Source organism: Rhinopithecus roxellana, chromosome 7 (assembly GCF_007565055.1).
Source record: "Rhinopithecus roxellana isolate Shanxi Qingling chromosome 7, ASM756505v1, whole genome shotgun sequence".
NCBI lineage: Eukaryota > Metazoa > Chordata > Mammalia > Primates > Cercopithecidae > Rhinopithecus > Rhinopithecus roxellana.
In genome coordinates, this window is record NC_044555.1 from 50,915,634 (window position 1) to 50,933,947 (window position 18,314).

The 18,314-nt window shown below is 37.3% G+C and overlaps 1 protein-coding gene and 1 pseudogene across 1 annotated transcript in view; one reads left to right on the plus strand and one right to left on the minus strand.

Annotated features, from left to right (window-relative positions):
• The window catches only part of OPHN1 (oligophrenin 1), a 407,359-nt gene that overhangs the window by 76,109 nt on the left and 312,936 nt on the right, over window positions 1-18,314 (minus strand). Inside the window, exon 16 of the mRNA XM_030934177.1 lies at window positions 2,489-2,573. Coding sequence (XP_030790037.1) covers window positions 2,489-2,573 — 85 coding nt within the window. The remainder of the gene's footprint in view (window positions 1-2,488; window positions 2,574-18,314) is intronic.
• On the plus strand, window positions 14,085-16,920 carry LOC104653769 (annotated as a pseudogene).

Below are 18,314 nucleotides of genomic sequence, written 5' to 3' on the forward strand. Positions count from 1 at the left end.
TAGTCTTCTTGTGTTTCTCAAATCAGTAAATGCATGACCATCATTTGGTTGCATGGGCCAGAAACATGGAAGTCACCTTTTTGTCTCCCTATCCCTAATCCTCATATCCAACTCATCAATTTTACTTCTCAGATCTCTTGAATATGCTTATTTCTAGGAATATCCACTGCTACTCCCTAGTCCAAGCATGAGCATCATCTCTTGCCTGGAAGACAGCCATAGCCTGCTGATTTACACACCTCTGCCCATTTTATATCACTGTAATCTAATCGCCATACTTTTTTTTTTTCAAAATACAAATCTCAGTATGCACCTCTTGTTTAAAATCTTTCAATATATTCCCATTACTTTTAAGATAAATTTCGACTCCAATTTTTAAAAGATCTTTAAAGCCCTGAATGATACGGCCCTTACATACATCTCCCTCCCTCTCTACACTCAATACTCCCCCTATACTGATTCATGTAGTTTCTTGAAGGGGCCTTCCTCCCTCCTGCCTCAAGTCTTCACATATTCTGTCTGGAGCCCAACTCCCACTTAGTTGATTCCAACTTACAGTTCAAACCTCAGTTTAAACCAAAATGGGTGACATCTTCCTATTAAATGCCTTCATAGCATGTTATACCTTTCCTTCAGAGTACTTATTAGAGTTTATTATATTTGTATGATTATTTGTCTTCTGACTGTCCCCTTTGTCCCCTTTACTAGAATAAGTTCTTTAAGGTCAGAGACCATATCTATACAAAACTGCCTAGTGCCTAACATCACACTTGGCACAGAGCAAGCAGTCAGGATATTTTTACTGAATCATTTAGTGATTTAAAGATGTATGTGGCTGGAGCATAATTACATGCTGGGAAAAAGAGCCAGTTGAATGAGAGAGGATAAAAATAGAGGAGAGAGAAGGGATGATTTCTAGAGGACTTCTCTTGAAAGGTTAGAGATAAGGGGTGATTTAGTTACTAGAACAGAGGGTGGAGACCTGCCCTGGAACACAGCTATCTTTGAGAACTCTAAAGGGTATTTACTGGCTGGTTTATATTACAGAACCATGGATGAGTCTCAAGAACAAATATCACTTACTGGGGTGCTGCCCACTCACACTTTCAGGTTGGACCCTCTCATCTTTGAAAAGGGCCACACTGCCTATTATAGGATAAGCTGGGAATAATGCAATGTGGGGAAGGCCTTACAAATCTAAGAAAATGTTGAGATTCCTTTGAAGGAAGCTACAGATACAGAATCACTTATTCCCACTATTCTCATCACAACAAGTCTTCTTAAAGTATTCATAACAGATTGCTCTCTGTCTTTATTAAATTACCAAGCCATTCAAAGAAGGCCAAAGCTCCTGGGATAGGGCGCAGGAGAAGATGCCCCAGTGCCAGGGGCCTTATAAGTCAGAGACACTTAGATTTAAAAAATACAAGCCGGGATCACGGCTAATACTTAATGGAGAAAGTGGTGCACCTTGGTTTCCCCATCTGCAAAATGAGTCAAGTACCACCTAGTACACTCGGTTAATGGGAGAAGAAAACAATGACACTATCAGTGTAAACAACCAGCCACAGCCTAGTACAGAATAAACCCTCCAATAACAGTTATTTTCTTCATCAGCAGATGAACATTGAAAGAACATTCAAGTTTATGGAAAGCTCTAAGATGATGCTACAGTAGCAAAACATTTAACAGTAATATCTGAAACCCAATGTATTTTGGATTAATGAGATTTCCCAGAGCTTATGTATCAATCTTAATGGCTCAAGAACACAATCATTGAAAAGAACAGGCTTTCGCACATAAAGCATGCTACATACTATGAGACATAAAGAGTGGTAAGAAATCAATGTGTTTAAAAATATATATGTCTCAAATACCTTTTGCATAATATAAATTTATGCCAATAAACTGAATAATATATTCATCAATATTGCACATTCCCAAATTTTGTTGGTGAGCTAACTTTTTTCCATACTGCTGACAGTTCATTTAGCTCCAACATTATTACAGTTGTATTTTCTTGGTTTTTATTTCCATTATCTGGATTAATACATGATATGTAGCACATCACACATATAGACCATTTCTGCCCCAATGCAATTTGACGTTTCAAAATGGGTATTATCCTCTAAAACATGTCAGCCACGCTGAATAGTCCCAGCTCCTGATTCTACTAGTGAATCCATCATGACATCACTCTATCTGTGAAGAGCAAAACATACTCAGTTATTTCAAGTGCATGATTTTTGAACATAATCTTTTTAGCCTTTTTTCAACAACAATTCTATTATTTTTATGCTTCTCTTGCTTAAACTCTCAGATTTAAAAAATAGTCTTTGCACATTCTTGGCCAGAAATCATCTTCACATGTTTTTTCTTAAGCAATTCTATCCAACCTCCTGGAACTGAGACCACATTAACTCCACTCAACACCCAGAGAAATTTCACCAGCTATGAAAAGCAAACTACCAATTCAAATCAGGCATACCTGAGGTAGAATTTCAAGGAACTGGTGATTGTCTTAATGTCCCAGTCACTATTATGAAAATCAACATCTCCTGGGCATTTAGGATCTATTTGAGAAAAGTAAACAAAAACCAAAAGTTAATCATCAAAAAAATCTTACATTTTCCCTCTTTTAAAAGAAAAACAAAGTATATTACCCTAAGTAGTTTTTAAGAGATCAAAACTTTAGAAGAAGCAAATCTTTGATGTTTCAAAAACATGACTGCATTCTGGTCTACCATATAAGGAATAAGAAAGTAATCTATCCAATTCACACAACAAGAAAAAACTGAACAAACAAAATCAACTCTTTTTAGATTCATCAGATAACTGGGGTCATAGGGTAAATGGCTGCCCCCAGAAGTGAGGAGACAGAGAGAACCAAATCTTATTGTAACAGAAGCCCAGGAGTAGAAAACTCCTTGGGAACCAGCACTGGGATAGGATAACCTAACCTGTAATTTACAAATTGCTAAAGGCTTAATATGTTCGGATTTGAGAGGTAAAAACTCCAATGGCACCCAGTCCAAAAGGGGCTCCCACACTTTTGTGAATTTTACCTATAGGAGTCCTATCAAGTTTTGATGGTGAAAAATCCCCCCATGCTTCCAGCAGTGGGGAAAGATAAGTAGTATTTAAAAATATTCACAGACCCTTCTCTTCTTCTTAAAAAGGTCTTACCTCAAGAGAAAGTATTTTTACCAGATCATAACCTCCTGCAGTTTTATCAGAACCTAAGTGAGTAAGGTGAAGGGAAATACCAAATTCCAGACCCAATTTGCCTTCCAGTCTCTCCCAAGAGGGGAAAAAAAATCCTGAGAAGAACTTAAGTAAGTCACAGGCCAGGGGCACAGCTCACTAAAAGACAGAGACATAATCTTATAGAAGACTTCCCCACCCATGACAGCTTACCACCGTATCAACTGGGCTCATATGTAACTACAGAAATATGACTAAAAGAATTGTGCTTCTCAGATGATTTAAGTCTTTAGGCAAAACCAAAAATAACAGAGGAGGCAAAAACAAGAACATCAGAGCAATGTTTAGCCTCTATCAGTTGCATTTCTATATACTAACAATGAACTATTTGAAAAAAATTTCAAAAACAATCCCATTTACAATAGTATTAAAGAAAAGCTTAGGAATAAATTTAGTAAAGGAAGTGAATAACTGCTACACTAAAAACCATAAAGCACTGATAAAACAAACTGAAGACACAAATAAATGAAAAAATAGTCCATGTTCATGGATTAGAAGAACTAATCTTGTTAAAATGTCCATACTTCCCAAAGCGTTCTCCGGGTTCAATGCAATTCCTATCAAAATTCCAAGGTCATTGTTCACAGAAATAGAAGATAATCATAAAATTCATATGAAATGACAAAAGACCCTGAATAGTCAAAGCAATCTTTAGCAAAAGGAACAAACATGAAGGTATCACACTCTCTGACTTCAAAATATATTATGAAGTTATATATGAAGTTATTATAATCACAATAGCATAGTACTAGCATAAAATCAGACCAATCAACCAATGGCACAGAATAGAAAATCCAGACATAAACCTAAGTACTTAGAGTTAATTGATTTTTTGACAAAGGTGCCAAGAACACTCAACGGGGAAAGGATACTCTATTCAGTAAATGGTGTTGGAAAAACTGGATATCCTCATACAGAAGGAAATTGGACCCTATCTTACAGTGTACAAAAATCAACACAAAATGAATAAAGATTTAAATGTAAGACCAGAAACCATAAAACTAATACAAGAAAACATAGGTGAAAAGCTCCATGACATTTATCCAGGCAATGATTTCCTGGATCAGACTCTAAAGGCACAAGCAACAAATGCTAACATAGACAAATGGAATTGCACCAAACTAAAAAGCTTCTGCAAAGAAATGGAAACAAGACAGTGAAGGGACAACCCACGGATTGGGTAAAAACAATGGCAAACCATAAATCTGATAAGGGGCTGATATCCAAAATATAGAAGTAACTCAAACAACTAAATAACAAGAAAACAAATAACCCAAGCAAAAAATGGGTAAGAAAATATGAGCAAAAATTTCTCCAAAAAAGAGATACTGGAATACGTGTACTTGAGAAAGAGAGAGTGCAGCAGTTGTGAGACACTGCATTGAATCCCATGCTACCCTGTTACACAGAAGAAAGCAAAATCAGGCTGAACTCAGTGAAGGACAACCCACACAGGAAACATTTAAACCAGCCCTAGCTAGAGGGGAATCACACATCCCAGTTCTAAGCCTTGACACGGCGGGTTAAAGTGCTCTGGGTCCCTAAATAAACTTGAAGGGCACTCTAAGCCACAAGGACTGCAACTCTTATATTAGTCCTAGTGTTGAACTGGGCTCAGAGCCAGTGAACTTGCGAGGCATGCAACCTACTGAGACACCAGCAATGGTGGCTATGGGAGTCCTTGCACCACCCCATACAGCACACCTCAAGGCTCCAAAAGAGACCCCTTCCTTCTGCTTGGGGAAAAGAGGGGGCAAGAGTAAAGAGGACTTTGTCTTGCATCTTGTATACCAGCTCAGCCACAGTAGCCTAGGGCACTCATCAGAGTCCTAAGGCCCCTTTTCCAGACCCTAGCTCCCAGACATTTCTACACACACCTGGGGCCAGAAGGGAACCCACTGCCTTGAATGGAAGAACCCAGTGTTGGCAGGACCCATCACATGCTGACTAAAGAACCCTTGGACCCTAAATAACCAGAAGCAAAACCCAGATAGTACTCATTGGGCCTTAGATGAAACTTTGTGGGCTTCAGGTATGACTCAACACATTCCCAGCTGTGGTAGCTCTGGGAAAGACTCCTTCTGCTTCAGAAAAGTAGAGGGAAAAGTAAAAGTGGACTTAAAAAGTAAAAGGAGAAAGTAAGGAAAGAAAAGAAGAGTCTCTGCCTAGTAATCCAGAGAAGTCTTCCAGATCTTATTCAAGACCGTCAAGGTGGTACTGCTACAGATCTGCAAGAACCACAGAATTACTGGGTATGGGATGCTCTCTAATGCAGATATGGCTTGGATCAAAACACTCAAGTCCTTTCAAATATCTGGAAAGCCTTCCCAAGAAGGGTAAGTACAAACAAGCTCAGACTAAGAAGACTACACTAACTACTTAACTCTTCGATGCCCAGAAACAGATGAACATTCACAAGAATCAGGACCTTTCAAGAAAATATGACCTTCCAAAATGAACTAAATAAGGCATCAGAGACTACTCTTGGAGAAACAGAGGTATGTGACATATAAGACAGAGAAATCAAAATAGCTATTTTGAGAAAACTCAAAGAAATTCAATATAATATAGATAAAGGAATTCAGAATTCTATCACATAAATTTAGCAAAGACATTGAAATAATTTTAAAAATCAAGCAGAAACTCTGGAGTTGAAAAATGCAAGTGACATGCAGAAGAATGCATCAGAACCTTATAATAACAGAATTGATCAAGCAGAAGAATTGATGACCTTGAAGATAGGCTATTTGAAAATACACATTTAGAGGAGACAAAAGAGAAAAGAATGAAAAACAACGAAGCATGCCTACAGGATCTAGAAAATAGTCTCAAAGGGCAAATATAAGAGTTATTGGCCTTAAAGAGGAGGTAGAGAAAGAAACAAGGGTAGCAAGCTTATTCAATGGGACAGTATCAACGACATCAACTTTGAAGTACAAGGTTATAGAACACCAGAGACATTTAACCCAAACAAGAATATCTAAAGGCATTTAATAATCATATTCCTAAAGATCAAGGATAAAAAAAAGGATCCTAAAAGCAACAAGGGGAAAAGAGACAAGTAACATAAAAAGGAGCTCAAATATGTCTGATAGTAGACTTTTCAGTGGAAACCTTACAGGCCAAGAGAGAGCAGCATGACATAAAGTGCTGAAGGAGAAAAAAACTCTTACCCTAGAATAGTATATCTGGTGAAAATGTCCTTCAAACATGAAGGAAAAATACTTTCCAAGACGAACAAAAGCTGAGAGATTTCATCAATAGCAGATCTATCTTACAAGATATGCTAAAGAGAGTACTTCATTCAGAAAGAGAAGAACAGTAATGAGCACTAATAAATCACCTGAAGATATAAAACTCACTGGTAATAGTAAGTACACAGAAAAACACAGAATATTATAACACCATAACTGTAATGTGTCAACTTCTCTTAAGTAGAAAGACTAAACAATTAACCAATAAAAAATAATAATTCCAACAACTTTTAAAGACATAGAGAGTACAATAAGACATAAATGGAAACAACAAAAAACTGAAAAGTGGGCAGAAAAAATTATGGTGTAAAGTTTTTATTAGTTTTCTTTTTCCTTGTTTATTTATGCTATCAGTCATAAGTTGGCATCAGTTTATAATAATGGGCTATAAGAGAGAATTTGCAAACCTCTTAATAACCTCAAATCAAAAAAGATACAATGGATACACAAAAAATAAAAAGTAAGAAATTAAAATCGGCCGGGCGTGGAGGCTCAAGCCTGTAATCCCAGCACTTTGGGAGGCCGAGACGGGCGGATCACGAGGTCAGGAGATCGAGACTATCCTGGCTAACATGGTGAAACCCCGTCTCTACTAAAAAAAAATACAAAAAACTAGCCGCGCGAGGTGGCGGGCACCTGTAGTCCCAACTACTCGGGAGGCTGAGGCAGGAGAATGGCGTGAACCCGGGAGGCGGAGCTTGCAATGAGCTGAGATCCGGCCATTGCACTCCAGCCCGGGCGACAGAGCGAGACTCCGTCTCAAAAAAAAAAAAAAAAAAAAAAAAAAAAAAGAAAGAAAGAAATTAAAATCATACCACTAGAGGAAATCTACTTCACTAAAAAGACAGGAAGAAAAGAAGGAAGACAAGACCACAAAACAATCAGAAAACAAATAATAAAATGGGAGGGAGTAAATCATTACTTATCAATAATAACATTGAATATAAATGGACAAAACTCTCCAATCAAAAGACATACAGTAGCTCAATGGATAAAATAATTAGACTCTTGCCTACAAAAAACACATTTATCCTGTAAAGACACACATAGACTGAAAATAAAAGGGTGGAAAAAAGATATTCCATGCCAATGGAAACCAAAAAAGAACAGAGTAGCTACACCTATATTAGAAAAAATAGATTTCAAGACAAAAACTGTAAGAGACAAAGAAGATCATCTGTCTTATAGGACAGATCTCGTATTGATGAAATCCCTCAGCTTTTGTTTGTCGGGAAATATGACCTTCCATATTTATTTCTTTATTTATTTCTCTTTCATGTTTGAAGGACATTTCCACTGGATATACTATTCTACAATAAAAGTTTTTTTTTTCCTTCAGTACTTTAAATCTTCAGAAGATCATTATGACCCCATAATGATAAAGGGGTCAATTTAGCCAGAGGAAATAACAATTTTAAATGTAATATATCCAATGCTGGAGCACCCAAACATATAAATATTATTAGAGCTACAAGGAGAGGTAGATTTCAATAGAATAATAGCTAAACACTTCAACACCCCCACTTTCAGCATTAAACAGATCTCCCAGACAGAAAATCAACAAACAAGCATTGGACTTAATCTGCACTATGGACCAAATGGATCTAGTAGATATTTACAGAACATTTCATCCAATGGCTACAGAATACACATTCTTCACCTCAGCACATGGAACATTCTCAAGGACAAACCATACGTTAGGTCACAAAACAAGTCTTTTTTTTTTTTTTTTTTTTTTTTTGAGACAAGGTCTCACTCCACCACTCAGGCTGGAATGCAGTGGCTCACTGCAGTCTCAACCTCATAGGTTCAAGCAGTCCCCCCATCTCAGCCCCGGCTAGTAGCTGGGACTACAAGTGTGTGCCACCACACCTGGATAATTTTTTGTACATTTAGTAGAGACAGGGTTTCACTATGCTACCCAGGCTGGTCTCGAACTCCTGGACTCAAGCGATCTGCCTACTTCAGCCTCCCAAAGTGCTAGGATTACAGGCGTGAGCAACTGCACCCACCCGTAAAGCAAGTCTTAAAACATTCAAAAACCCTGAAATAATATCAAGCATCTTCTCTGACCACAATGGAAAAAAAAAGCTAGAAATCAATAACAAGAGGAACTTTGGAAACTATATAAACACATGAAAATTAATATCCTCCTGAATGATCAGTGGGCCAATGGCAAAATTAAGAAGAAAACTGAAAATTTTCTTGAAGCAAATGATAATGGAAATGTAATATACTAAAACCTATGGGATACAGTAAAAGCAGTACTAAGACGGAAGGTTATAGCTATAATGCCTACATCAAAAAGAAAAGCTTCAAATAACCTAATGATTCATCTTAAAGAACAAGAAAAGCAAGAGCAAGCCAAACTCCAAATTAGTAGAAGATAATAAATAATTAAGATCAGAGCAGAAATAAAATGAATTTGACATGATAATAAAACAAAAAGATCAATAAAACAAAAAGTAGGTTTTCTGAAAAGATATATAAAATTGACAAACCTTTAGCCAGATTAAGATAAAAAGAGAGAATATCCCAATAAATAAAATCAGAGATGAGAAAGGAGACATTACAACTGATACTGCAGAAATTCAAAGGGTAATTAGTGGCTACTATGAGGAACTATATGCCAATAAATGGGAAAACTAGAAGAAATTCATAAATTTCTAGACACATACAACCTACCAAGATCGAACCAGGAATAAATCCAAAACCTGAACCGACCAATAACAAGGAACAAGATTGAAGGCATAATAAAAAGTCTAACAGCAAAGAAAAGTCTGGGACCCAATGGCTTTACTATTGAATTCTACCAAACATTTAAAGAAGAACTAATACTAAACCTACTCAAACTATTCTGAAAAAATAGAGTGGGAGGGAGTACTTCCAAACTCACTCTACAAGGCCAATAGTACCCTGATACCAAAACCAGACAAAGATACATCAAACAAACAAACAAACAAACAACAACAACAACAAAAGAAAAACTACTGGTCATGACCATTGATATATATATATATATATATATATATATACTCAACAAAATACTAGCAAGCCAAATTCAACAAATTTTAAAAATCCTTTATCATGACCAAGTGGGATTTATCTCAGGGATGCAAGGATGGTTCAACATACACAAATAAATCAATACAGTACATCATATCAATAAAATGAAGGACAAAAACCATACAAGAATTTCAATTGACACCGAAAAAGCATTTGATAAAATTCATTATCCCTTCAGGATAAAACCCCTCAAAAATCTGGGTATAGAAAAAACATGGCCCTGCCCAAGGCCTGTTCCATTCTCAGTGAAAGTAAACGTCAATTTAGCCATGTGTCTGTTAGGATCCCTAATATTCATAAGACACTGTCAACTCCAATTTCAGCTTGATTGTATAGCATGTTGGTCTACATTCATCTGACTAGACGATGATTTGTACATTATAATTACTTCTCAGAGAATAGTAATTCCAGCTTTATAGTCTGTAATTTTTTTTTTTTTTTTTTTTTTTTTTTTTTTTTTTTTTTTTTTTTTGAGACAGTCTCTCACTCTGTTGCCCAGGCTGGAGTGCAGTGGTGCAATCTCCGCTCACTGCAACCTCTGCCTCCCAGGTTCAAGCGATTCTCGTGCCTCTGCCTCCTGAGTAGTTGGGATTACAGGTGTGTGCCACCACACCCAGCTAATTTTTGTATTTTTAGTAGAGGTGGGGTTTCACCATATTGGCCAGTATGGTCTTGAACTCCTGACCTCAAGTGATCCACCAGCCTCGGCCTCCCAAAGTGCTGGGATTACAGGCGTGAGCCACTGTGCCCGGCCATAGTCTGTTATTCTTACATACATCTTTGTGACAAGACAGTATTCATACAGGATTACCTGAAGAACATGCAGTCCATCTGTTCCTCTAGGTTGGTCACTGTGAACCACTCTTTTCCACCGAAACACCCTACCTTCTGAATCCGTGGCTCACCACAGCAGTAATTATTGGAAGATTTTTAAATTTTTTTACTCATTTGTATCTGAAATTTTTATGCAAGAACTCACGCTGATATCTTACAAACTCAAATATGACTCTTGCTTGTCTATAAACCAATCAAAAGAACAAACTAAACAGATTCTTAGGTCTGTGGATCTCATGAAGATAGAGAGCAGATTGGTGAGTATCAGAGGACAGGAAGGGTAGCAGAAGGGAGGATGAAGAAGAAAAAAAGTTTCCTCCATAAAAAGAGTTATTAGGTTTAGGAAAAGTCAGTGTAGTTTAATAGAAGGAAAACTCTCTGAAGAATCAGAATACAGGAATCCCTCTGGAAAAAAGCATTTACAGTGAGAAACACAAGGTTTTAGAACTCGGCTGATAGAAGATGACAATGTGATTAAAAGGTGGCTGCAATGAAATACAAATGATAACGAAGGACAAAAATTATTCTTAGCCTAATAATAAAAGAATACTTTTTTTTTTAAGAATACTTCTATAAGCTAATAAAGATCTACTGTGATGTGCTGGTAAATAATGAACAGGTCGACACAGAAGGTGGAGAGTGCTGATTTTAGCATTTGTCAATTTCCATGTGAATCAACCATGGCTGATTTGAAGTGATCAATATAATGTCAATGAATGTGAAGTTGGGAAAATATGTGTATAGTTACACTTTTTGAGCAGGTACCAGCTGCCTCCAACACACCATTGAGTCAATCTCAAATGATCAGCTCATATCACCATTAATGGTGCAATACTAGAAGCTTATGATCAGAAGCCAGAAAAGGATGTCTGCTATCACTAGTACTACTTATCATTTGGTCAGAGTGTCTAGAACAATGGTTCTCAAACACAGCTTCTAGAAACATCTGAGAGGCTTTTAAAAATGACAATACCCAGGTTCCCCCTACATCAGGTAAAGTAGAATCTCTGATTCAGGTGAGTCCTGATACTTTTAAAAACACTCTTCACTGAGTGTAATGAACAGCAAAGGTGGTGAGGAACTGGGTTCTCGATGTAATTTTAAAAAGAAACAAAAACAGAAAAGTTAAATCCATTGGAAAGGAGACAGAATAATCATTATTTACCTATCATATAACTGTCTAACTGAAAAATGCAAGAGAAGCTACCGATACTTTTTTTGTTTTTGTTTTTTTTAGAAAGGGTCTCACTCTGTCACGCAGGCTGCAGTGCAATGGTGTGGTCATGGCTCACTGCAGCCTCAAACTCCTGGGCTCAAGGGCCCCTCATTCCTCTGCTTCTCAACTAGCTAGGACTATAGGCTCGCACCACCATGCCCAGCAATTTTTGTACTTTTTATTTTTGTAGAGATGGGGTCTAATTATGTTGCCCAGGCTGGTCTAGAACTCCTGGACTCAGGAGATCCTCTCGCATTGGCTTCACAAAGTGCTGGGATTACAAGCATGAGCCACCATACTTAGACCTATTGATAATGTTTTTAACATTAACAAGAAAGCTTGTTAAAATTCCTGGTCAGTGAATGAAGATATAAAAATCATAAGCATCCTATATATTAGTAATAGACATCTCAAAATTGTAATAGAAAAAATAGTGGCACTGTATGTGTATGTGTGTGGGAGACAGAGGAGAGAGGAGAAAGAGTGATTTATTTAAGTCTCAGAAATAATATAAATAAAAGTATTACACACAAAAAGACTTCTGTAAATGAAAAACAAAATTTTGTGATCCTGGATAGAAAGACTAAATATCGCATGTTTCAACTTGATTCCAATTAATTAATAGCTTTAGTATAATTGTAGTCAAAATGCCAACAAGCTAATTTTCTGGAATGTGATAAAATAATTCTAAAGTTTACATGGAATAATAAACTAGCAAAATGAGTGAAACATTTTTTAAACAGTAATTGTGGAAACTTCGTGCTACTCAAAAGGAAAATGATTAATGATGTGGCATGGTCATAGTAGTATAAGAATAGTTAGGCCAGTGGAAAAAATGAAATCTCAGGATAAGACCATCGTATAAATGTAAGAACTTAATGTACAATAAAAGCAGCATTTTCAATTGGTGGGAAAAAAGCAGAATTGTTCAAAAAATGGGACATACACAATTAACTATTTGGGAAAAAATAAGTTAGATCTCTATTTCACAACCAAACAACATATTCAATTTCAAGTGCATGGAGGAGATAAAATGTAAAATACAACCACTAAATAATACAAATAAAACATAAGTGAATTTTAATAGGTTATTGGGTTAAGGAATGACTTTCTAAACATATGGAGAAAATAAAGCTTTAAATGCACCCTGGAGCATGCCATGTATATACAGCAAGGGCGACAAGCTCTAAAAACTAGCACAGAGATGACCACTTAAGAGCTGCACTGGGGTCATGATTTGGTTGGGTATGCATTAAACTTTGCATCTCAAAAATAAGTCTACAGTCAGGTACCAAATTGCATGAGAGTCACTTGGGCAGATGTTTAAAATGCAGATCTCTGGATCCCAATATAAGAGATTAATTCATTGGGTCCATGATGAGGCCTGGCAGTTTGTATTTTAAAAAAAATAATAATGTCTCAAAGGTGATTCTAGGATGAGGCTGGTTTGTGGAATTACTGTATAAATATTGCTAAGCCATCTACCATGTAATGTGATGAATAAAAAGATTGAAAGTAAAAATAACCATAGAAAATATATTGGTAAAGATTCTAACCACCACTCTCAAATGAGAACAAAATGCTATTTTTACATTCAGAGGCAAACCAAACAAAACAACTACAGAAAGTTACAATGGCTCACCTAAAGTACACAGATCATGTCAGAGTGTCTCAGTTAATTCAGGAAATGGTAGATAATATAATATTACTGAGAAAAATCTAGTTGCATGAATAGTAAGCCTAGCTTTGATTAATTGCAGTTGATAAAACAGATCAAGTGAGAGGAAAAACAAGTGACTAACAGAAAGCGTGGGCAGAAATAAGCCCATCACGCTCTGACATAAGCCACGAAAGCAGTAATGACTAATGTGAGGATTAATTAGTTTCTCCAAGTTAAGGTCTTGCCAGTTGTATTTTAGGTTCTTAAACATCACCCCTCTTCTTCAATTATAAAACCCAGGGATGCCAGACTAAAGGACAGCTGAAAGAAAGGCCATTTGTCCTTTTGTTATCACTGAATATAAGACAAGTGTGTGTCCTAAGTAAAGAAAATCCAACCACAGAATAACAAATTTATAATCTGTGGAGGTGGAAGATCTCCAAATACTTAATAACTAGTATTGGCACAAAATTCTATCACTCAACAGAGATGCTGGCTGTAAACACCAGAAATAGCCACACTGGTACCTACTAGCTATTTCAGGCCAGGCTCATGATATATATGTAAAAGAGAAAGGTGCTACCTGAAAAAAGGATGGAGGCTACCCTAGTTAGCAGCTTAATATATATCCATATGCCAATTGATTCTCCCTGTGTTCAAACTATGTCAAGATTATTAATAATATTTATAACCTTGAGGCAAAAATTATATTTTGGCAAATCTACCCAAAGTATGTAGTGGAATTAACTTATGCACAAATATGTCATCACATAAAAGGAAAAAAACTAACATGCTAAAGAGAGAAATTATTGGAAAAATTATTGGTATATTTTTGTATCATAGTATCATATAGCTATTAAAATATTTACACATGCCACATGTATACATATGTAATAAACCTGCATGTTGTGCACATGTACCCTAGAACTTAAAGTATAACAATAAAAAAATATATTTACAAAGTATTTTTAACCCTATGGAAAATATTATGTTAAGACAATGGTGACTATGTAAATCAAAATTTCCAAACACATCCTCTACAAAACAATATAGAGCCACCAGAACAACATGAAAGTACATAAAGCCATGCCCTTCACATAACAAAAAGAAAGAAAACACCTATATAACAAAACACTTAAATATTAAATTGTAAGAAGAAAAAAAAAAGAAATCCCAGCAAGCTATCACTCATATTCCCTCTACAAGTCTTTCCAGAGAGCAAGGACAATGCTGAAACAGGAGTGTTAATGAGAAAAGAAGGGGCTAGTAGCCTAAGATTAATCTGAAATCACAACCAGAAAGACAAAGTCCACAAAAAGCACAAAAATAATGACAAACTGGTAGATTAGAGCCTTGGGGAAGAGCTTTCTATGCAGTTTTCAAAAGGCAGACTTTGAAAGGTATCATTTGTAAGAGAAAAAGTGGCAAAAAATAAGGGAGAGATACCCTGTGAAGATTGGAAGTTTAAAGGAATGTGAAGCAAAAGAGGAAAATTTAGGAATGGTCAAAAGTCTACCAGGCAAATGGAATCAATATCAGATAAAATAGATTTCAAGTCAAAAAGCATTAAATTAAACAAAGAACACTTTTATTTATTTATTTATTTATTTATTTATTTATTTATTTATTTATTTATTTATTGAGAGGGAGTTTTGCTCTGTGGCCTAGGCTGGAGCACAGTGGTGCAATCTCGGCTCACTGCAACCTCCGCCTCCCAGGTTCAAGTGATTCTCATGCCTCAGCCTCCTGAGTAGCTGGGACTACAGGCGCCCACCACACCCTGCTATTTTTTGTATTTTTAGTAGAAACGGGGTTTCACCATTTAAGCCAGGCCAGGCTATTCTTGAACTCCTGGCCTCAAGTGATCCGCCCGCCTCAGCCTCCCAAAGTGCTGGGATTACAGGCAAGAGCCACTGCGCCCAGCCACACAGAACACTTAAAATGCTAAAAGCCATTCTCCAAATAAAGATATATGAATATCTGTGCATCAAGTAATACAGCCACCACCTTTATAAAGCAAAAATACAGGAGATGTATAAAAAAGCACACTAAAAATAAGAAACTTTGACATCATTTTCATTAAACAACAAATCAAGTGGATAAACAATAAGTAAAGATGTAGAAGACCTAAATAACAATCTACAGATATATATCAAATTTTATGCCCTGGTACTAGAGGCTACACTTCTCAGTTGCACATGAAACACTCACAAAAAGTGATCATATATTAGGTTACAAAGAAAACATCAGTAAGTTCCATAAAGTTGACATGTTATAAACATTGTCTAATAATAATACTACAATAAAGCTAAAAATCACTTTTTAAGTCCATTCCGCATGGAAAATTATAAGCTTTCTCTTAAATAATTCTTTAAAGAAAGAAATACAAATTAAAATCATAGAATGTCTTTAAAACATGATCATGAAAACACTACATATCAAAATCTGCGGGATACATTTAATGAGGCGATTAAAGGAAAATTCACTAAGTTAAACATGTTCATCAATAAAATAAAAATTAAAAAATGAATTACATTCTTAGCTAAAAAGGCGAAAGAAACAACAAAGCAAACGAAAAGAAAGGAAAATAGTAACATAAGGGCATAAATTAATGAGGTAGAGAATAGAAAAACAGATCTAATGTTAGAACCACAATTTTTTGAAAAAATTAACAAAGTAGACAAGCCAGGGGTGGCTTATACAAGGAAGTATAAATATACCAGGGGTGACAAATAAATTTAAATGCTAGGAAAATTCACTAATACAGAATACACAAATAATAAGGATTGGCTTTGGATCTCAATAGAAAAGGAAACAATAGGGCTTGGCTGGCAAGCCCCACTGAGGAGCCGGAGCTTAGGCCGCACTTACCCCCAGTCCACTCCCGGTCCCTGGCCCCTCAGTGACCTGGCGAACTGGGCGACGCTGAAGCGGCCCATGGACTTTGGGACTAAGCTGCTGAGTCCCTGCTCCCCCGAAGCGGTGGCGCTGCGCCTCTCTGCCCGGCCCCACTTCGGGCCTCAGGCCCCCGACACCAAGCCGCCGCCGCCGCCGCCGCCGCCGCTTCAGACGCAGACCCCACCGCCAAGTGTGCAGCAGCCCGCCCCACCCGGCAGCAAGCGGCGCCTTACAATTCCAGAGCAAATTTTTCAGAACACAAAACTGAATATAGTCGTTATCAGAGGTGGAGACATTTAGAAATTGTTCTTAATCAGAGTGAAGCTTGTGCTTCAGAAAGTCAACCTCACTCCTCAGCACTCATAGCACCTAGCTCTCCAGGTTCCTCATGGATGAAGAAGGACCAGCCCACATTTACCCTCTGACAAATTGGAATAATATGTGAGCATGTCTTAGACTATGAAGATAAGATTCAGGAGGAGTATGAGCAAATCCTCAATACCAAACTAGCAGAACAATATGAATGAATCTTTTGCGAAATCCATACATGATCAGATTATGCAACGGTATGGGACAAGGCCAACAAGCCATGTGTCCTGAAGCTTTGTCACATATCTGGGTACCAGGTTTGACCTCAAGAGATGCCTGCTGTACACTTTTTGCAACTGGTTTGATAACACATTTCAGCTCCAACTTTGCATCCTGAGAACACTTAAACATTTCTGCAGGTCCATTTTATACAACTTGAAAGACCTTAAAACTTTTTGGTTGCCACAAGCATATCTTCCTTTTCTGCTCATCCAGTAAACAGCTGTGCCCTACTGTGATAGATTTTCTAAACAAAAATACCTGGGGCAGCAGTTTAGCAAAATATGCTTTCAGTGGCACTCAACAAATGGAACTTCCCCCAAGCACAGTTCTGTAAGAAGTGTGTATGAGAGTGTGTGTATGTATATTTCAAGTTATTATTTGTATAGTGCAATTTTTTTTTTGATCTTGGGGATTCTGTTTTTAATTCATGACAATTATGGTTAAAAACATTTGCTTGGCCGGGCGCTGTGGCTCACACCTGTAATCCCAGAACTTTGGGAGGCGGAGGTGGGTGGATCACCTGAGGTCAGGAGTTCGAGACCAGCCTGGCCAACATGGTGAAATCCCGTCTCTATTAAAAATACAAAAATTGGCTGGGCATGGTGGCAGGCACCCATAGTCCCAGCTACTCAGGAGGCTGAGGCAGGAGAATCACTTGAACCCAGGAGGCAGAGGTTGCAGTGAGTCAAGATCGTGCCATGGCACTCCAGCCTGGGTGACAGAGCGAGACTGTCTCAAAAAAATAAAAATAAAAATAAAAACAAAAAACAAAAAAAAAATTGCTTGTTCTACAGAAGATCATTAATGTTTTGTGACCATATAAGTTGCAACAGTAGATTGTTTTTGTATTGTTAACTACAGGGACTGTTTCCAGGCACAGAATATGAATCATAAGTTAGGATGGACATTAGCTGTGATTATAATAACATAGCAAAGGTCTGTGGTCGTAGATCTACAAATGTGTGGTGAGAAATTAGAACAAACTGGAGATGAGCCATTGACACACGGACTCTGCCTAAGCGTGTTAGAAAAATACTTTGACTCCAAGCCTTAAAATACTCACACAGAGTCGGCGCTCACCTCATTCACACAATCACAGAGCTCCCTGGACATTGAACCTCTAAAGGGAAAAGGTCTTCCCTGGAGCAGAAGGATCAGGGTTTGCTTGAGAGCATAACAGGTAAGCGCAGAGCTGAGCCTGGGCCTCGGCCAGGGCCAGGCCCCAGCAGCACTGCTACTTGGGAGGAGCCACTTCACCTTTGTATTAGTTATTAAAAATAGAATTTGGATCCTTTGGTCAGGTTCTCCCAAATTCATTTGAGGTGTCCACGGTCAACTGCTTGAGCTGTTTTGGCAACCCCCTGCCCGAAGTCACATATAGGCTGTTCTTAACCTTGTTTCCAAGACTGAGGAACAGAAAGTAGCCTCTGTTTTGAGCAGGTAGAAGCATACATTTATTTTTTACTGTGACTTGCTCAGGACCATATTTTACAAAATGCCTTGTTTCCTTTATTGTTTCTGGAAAGGAAAA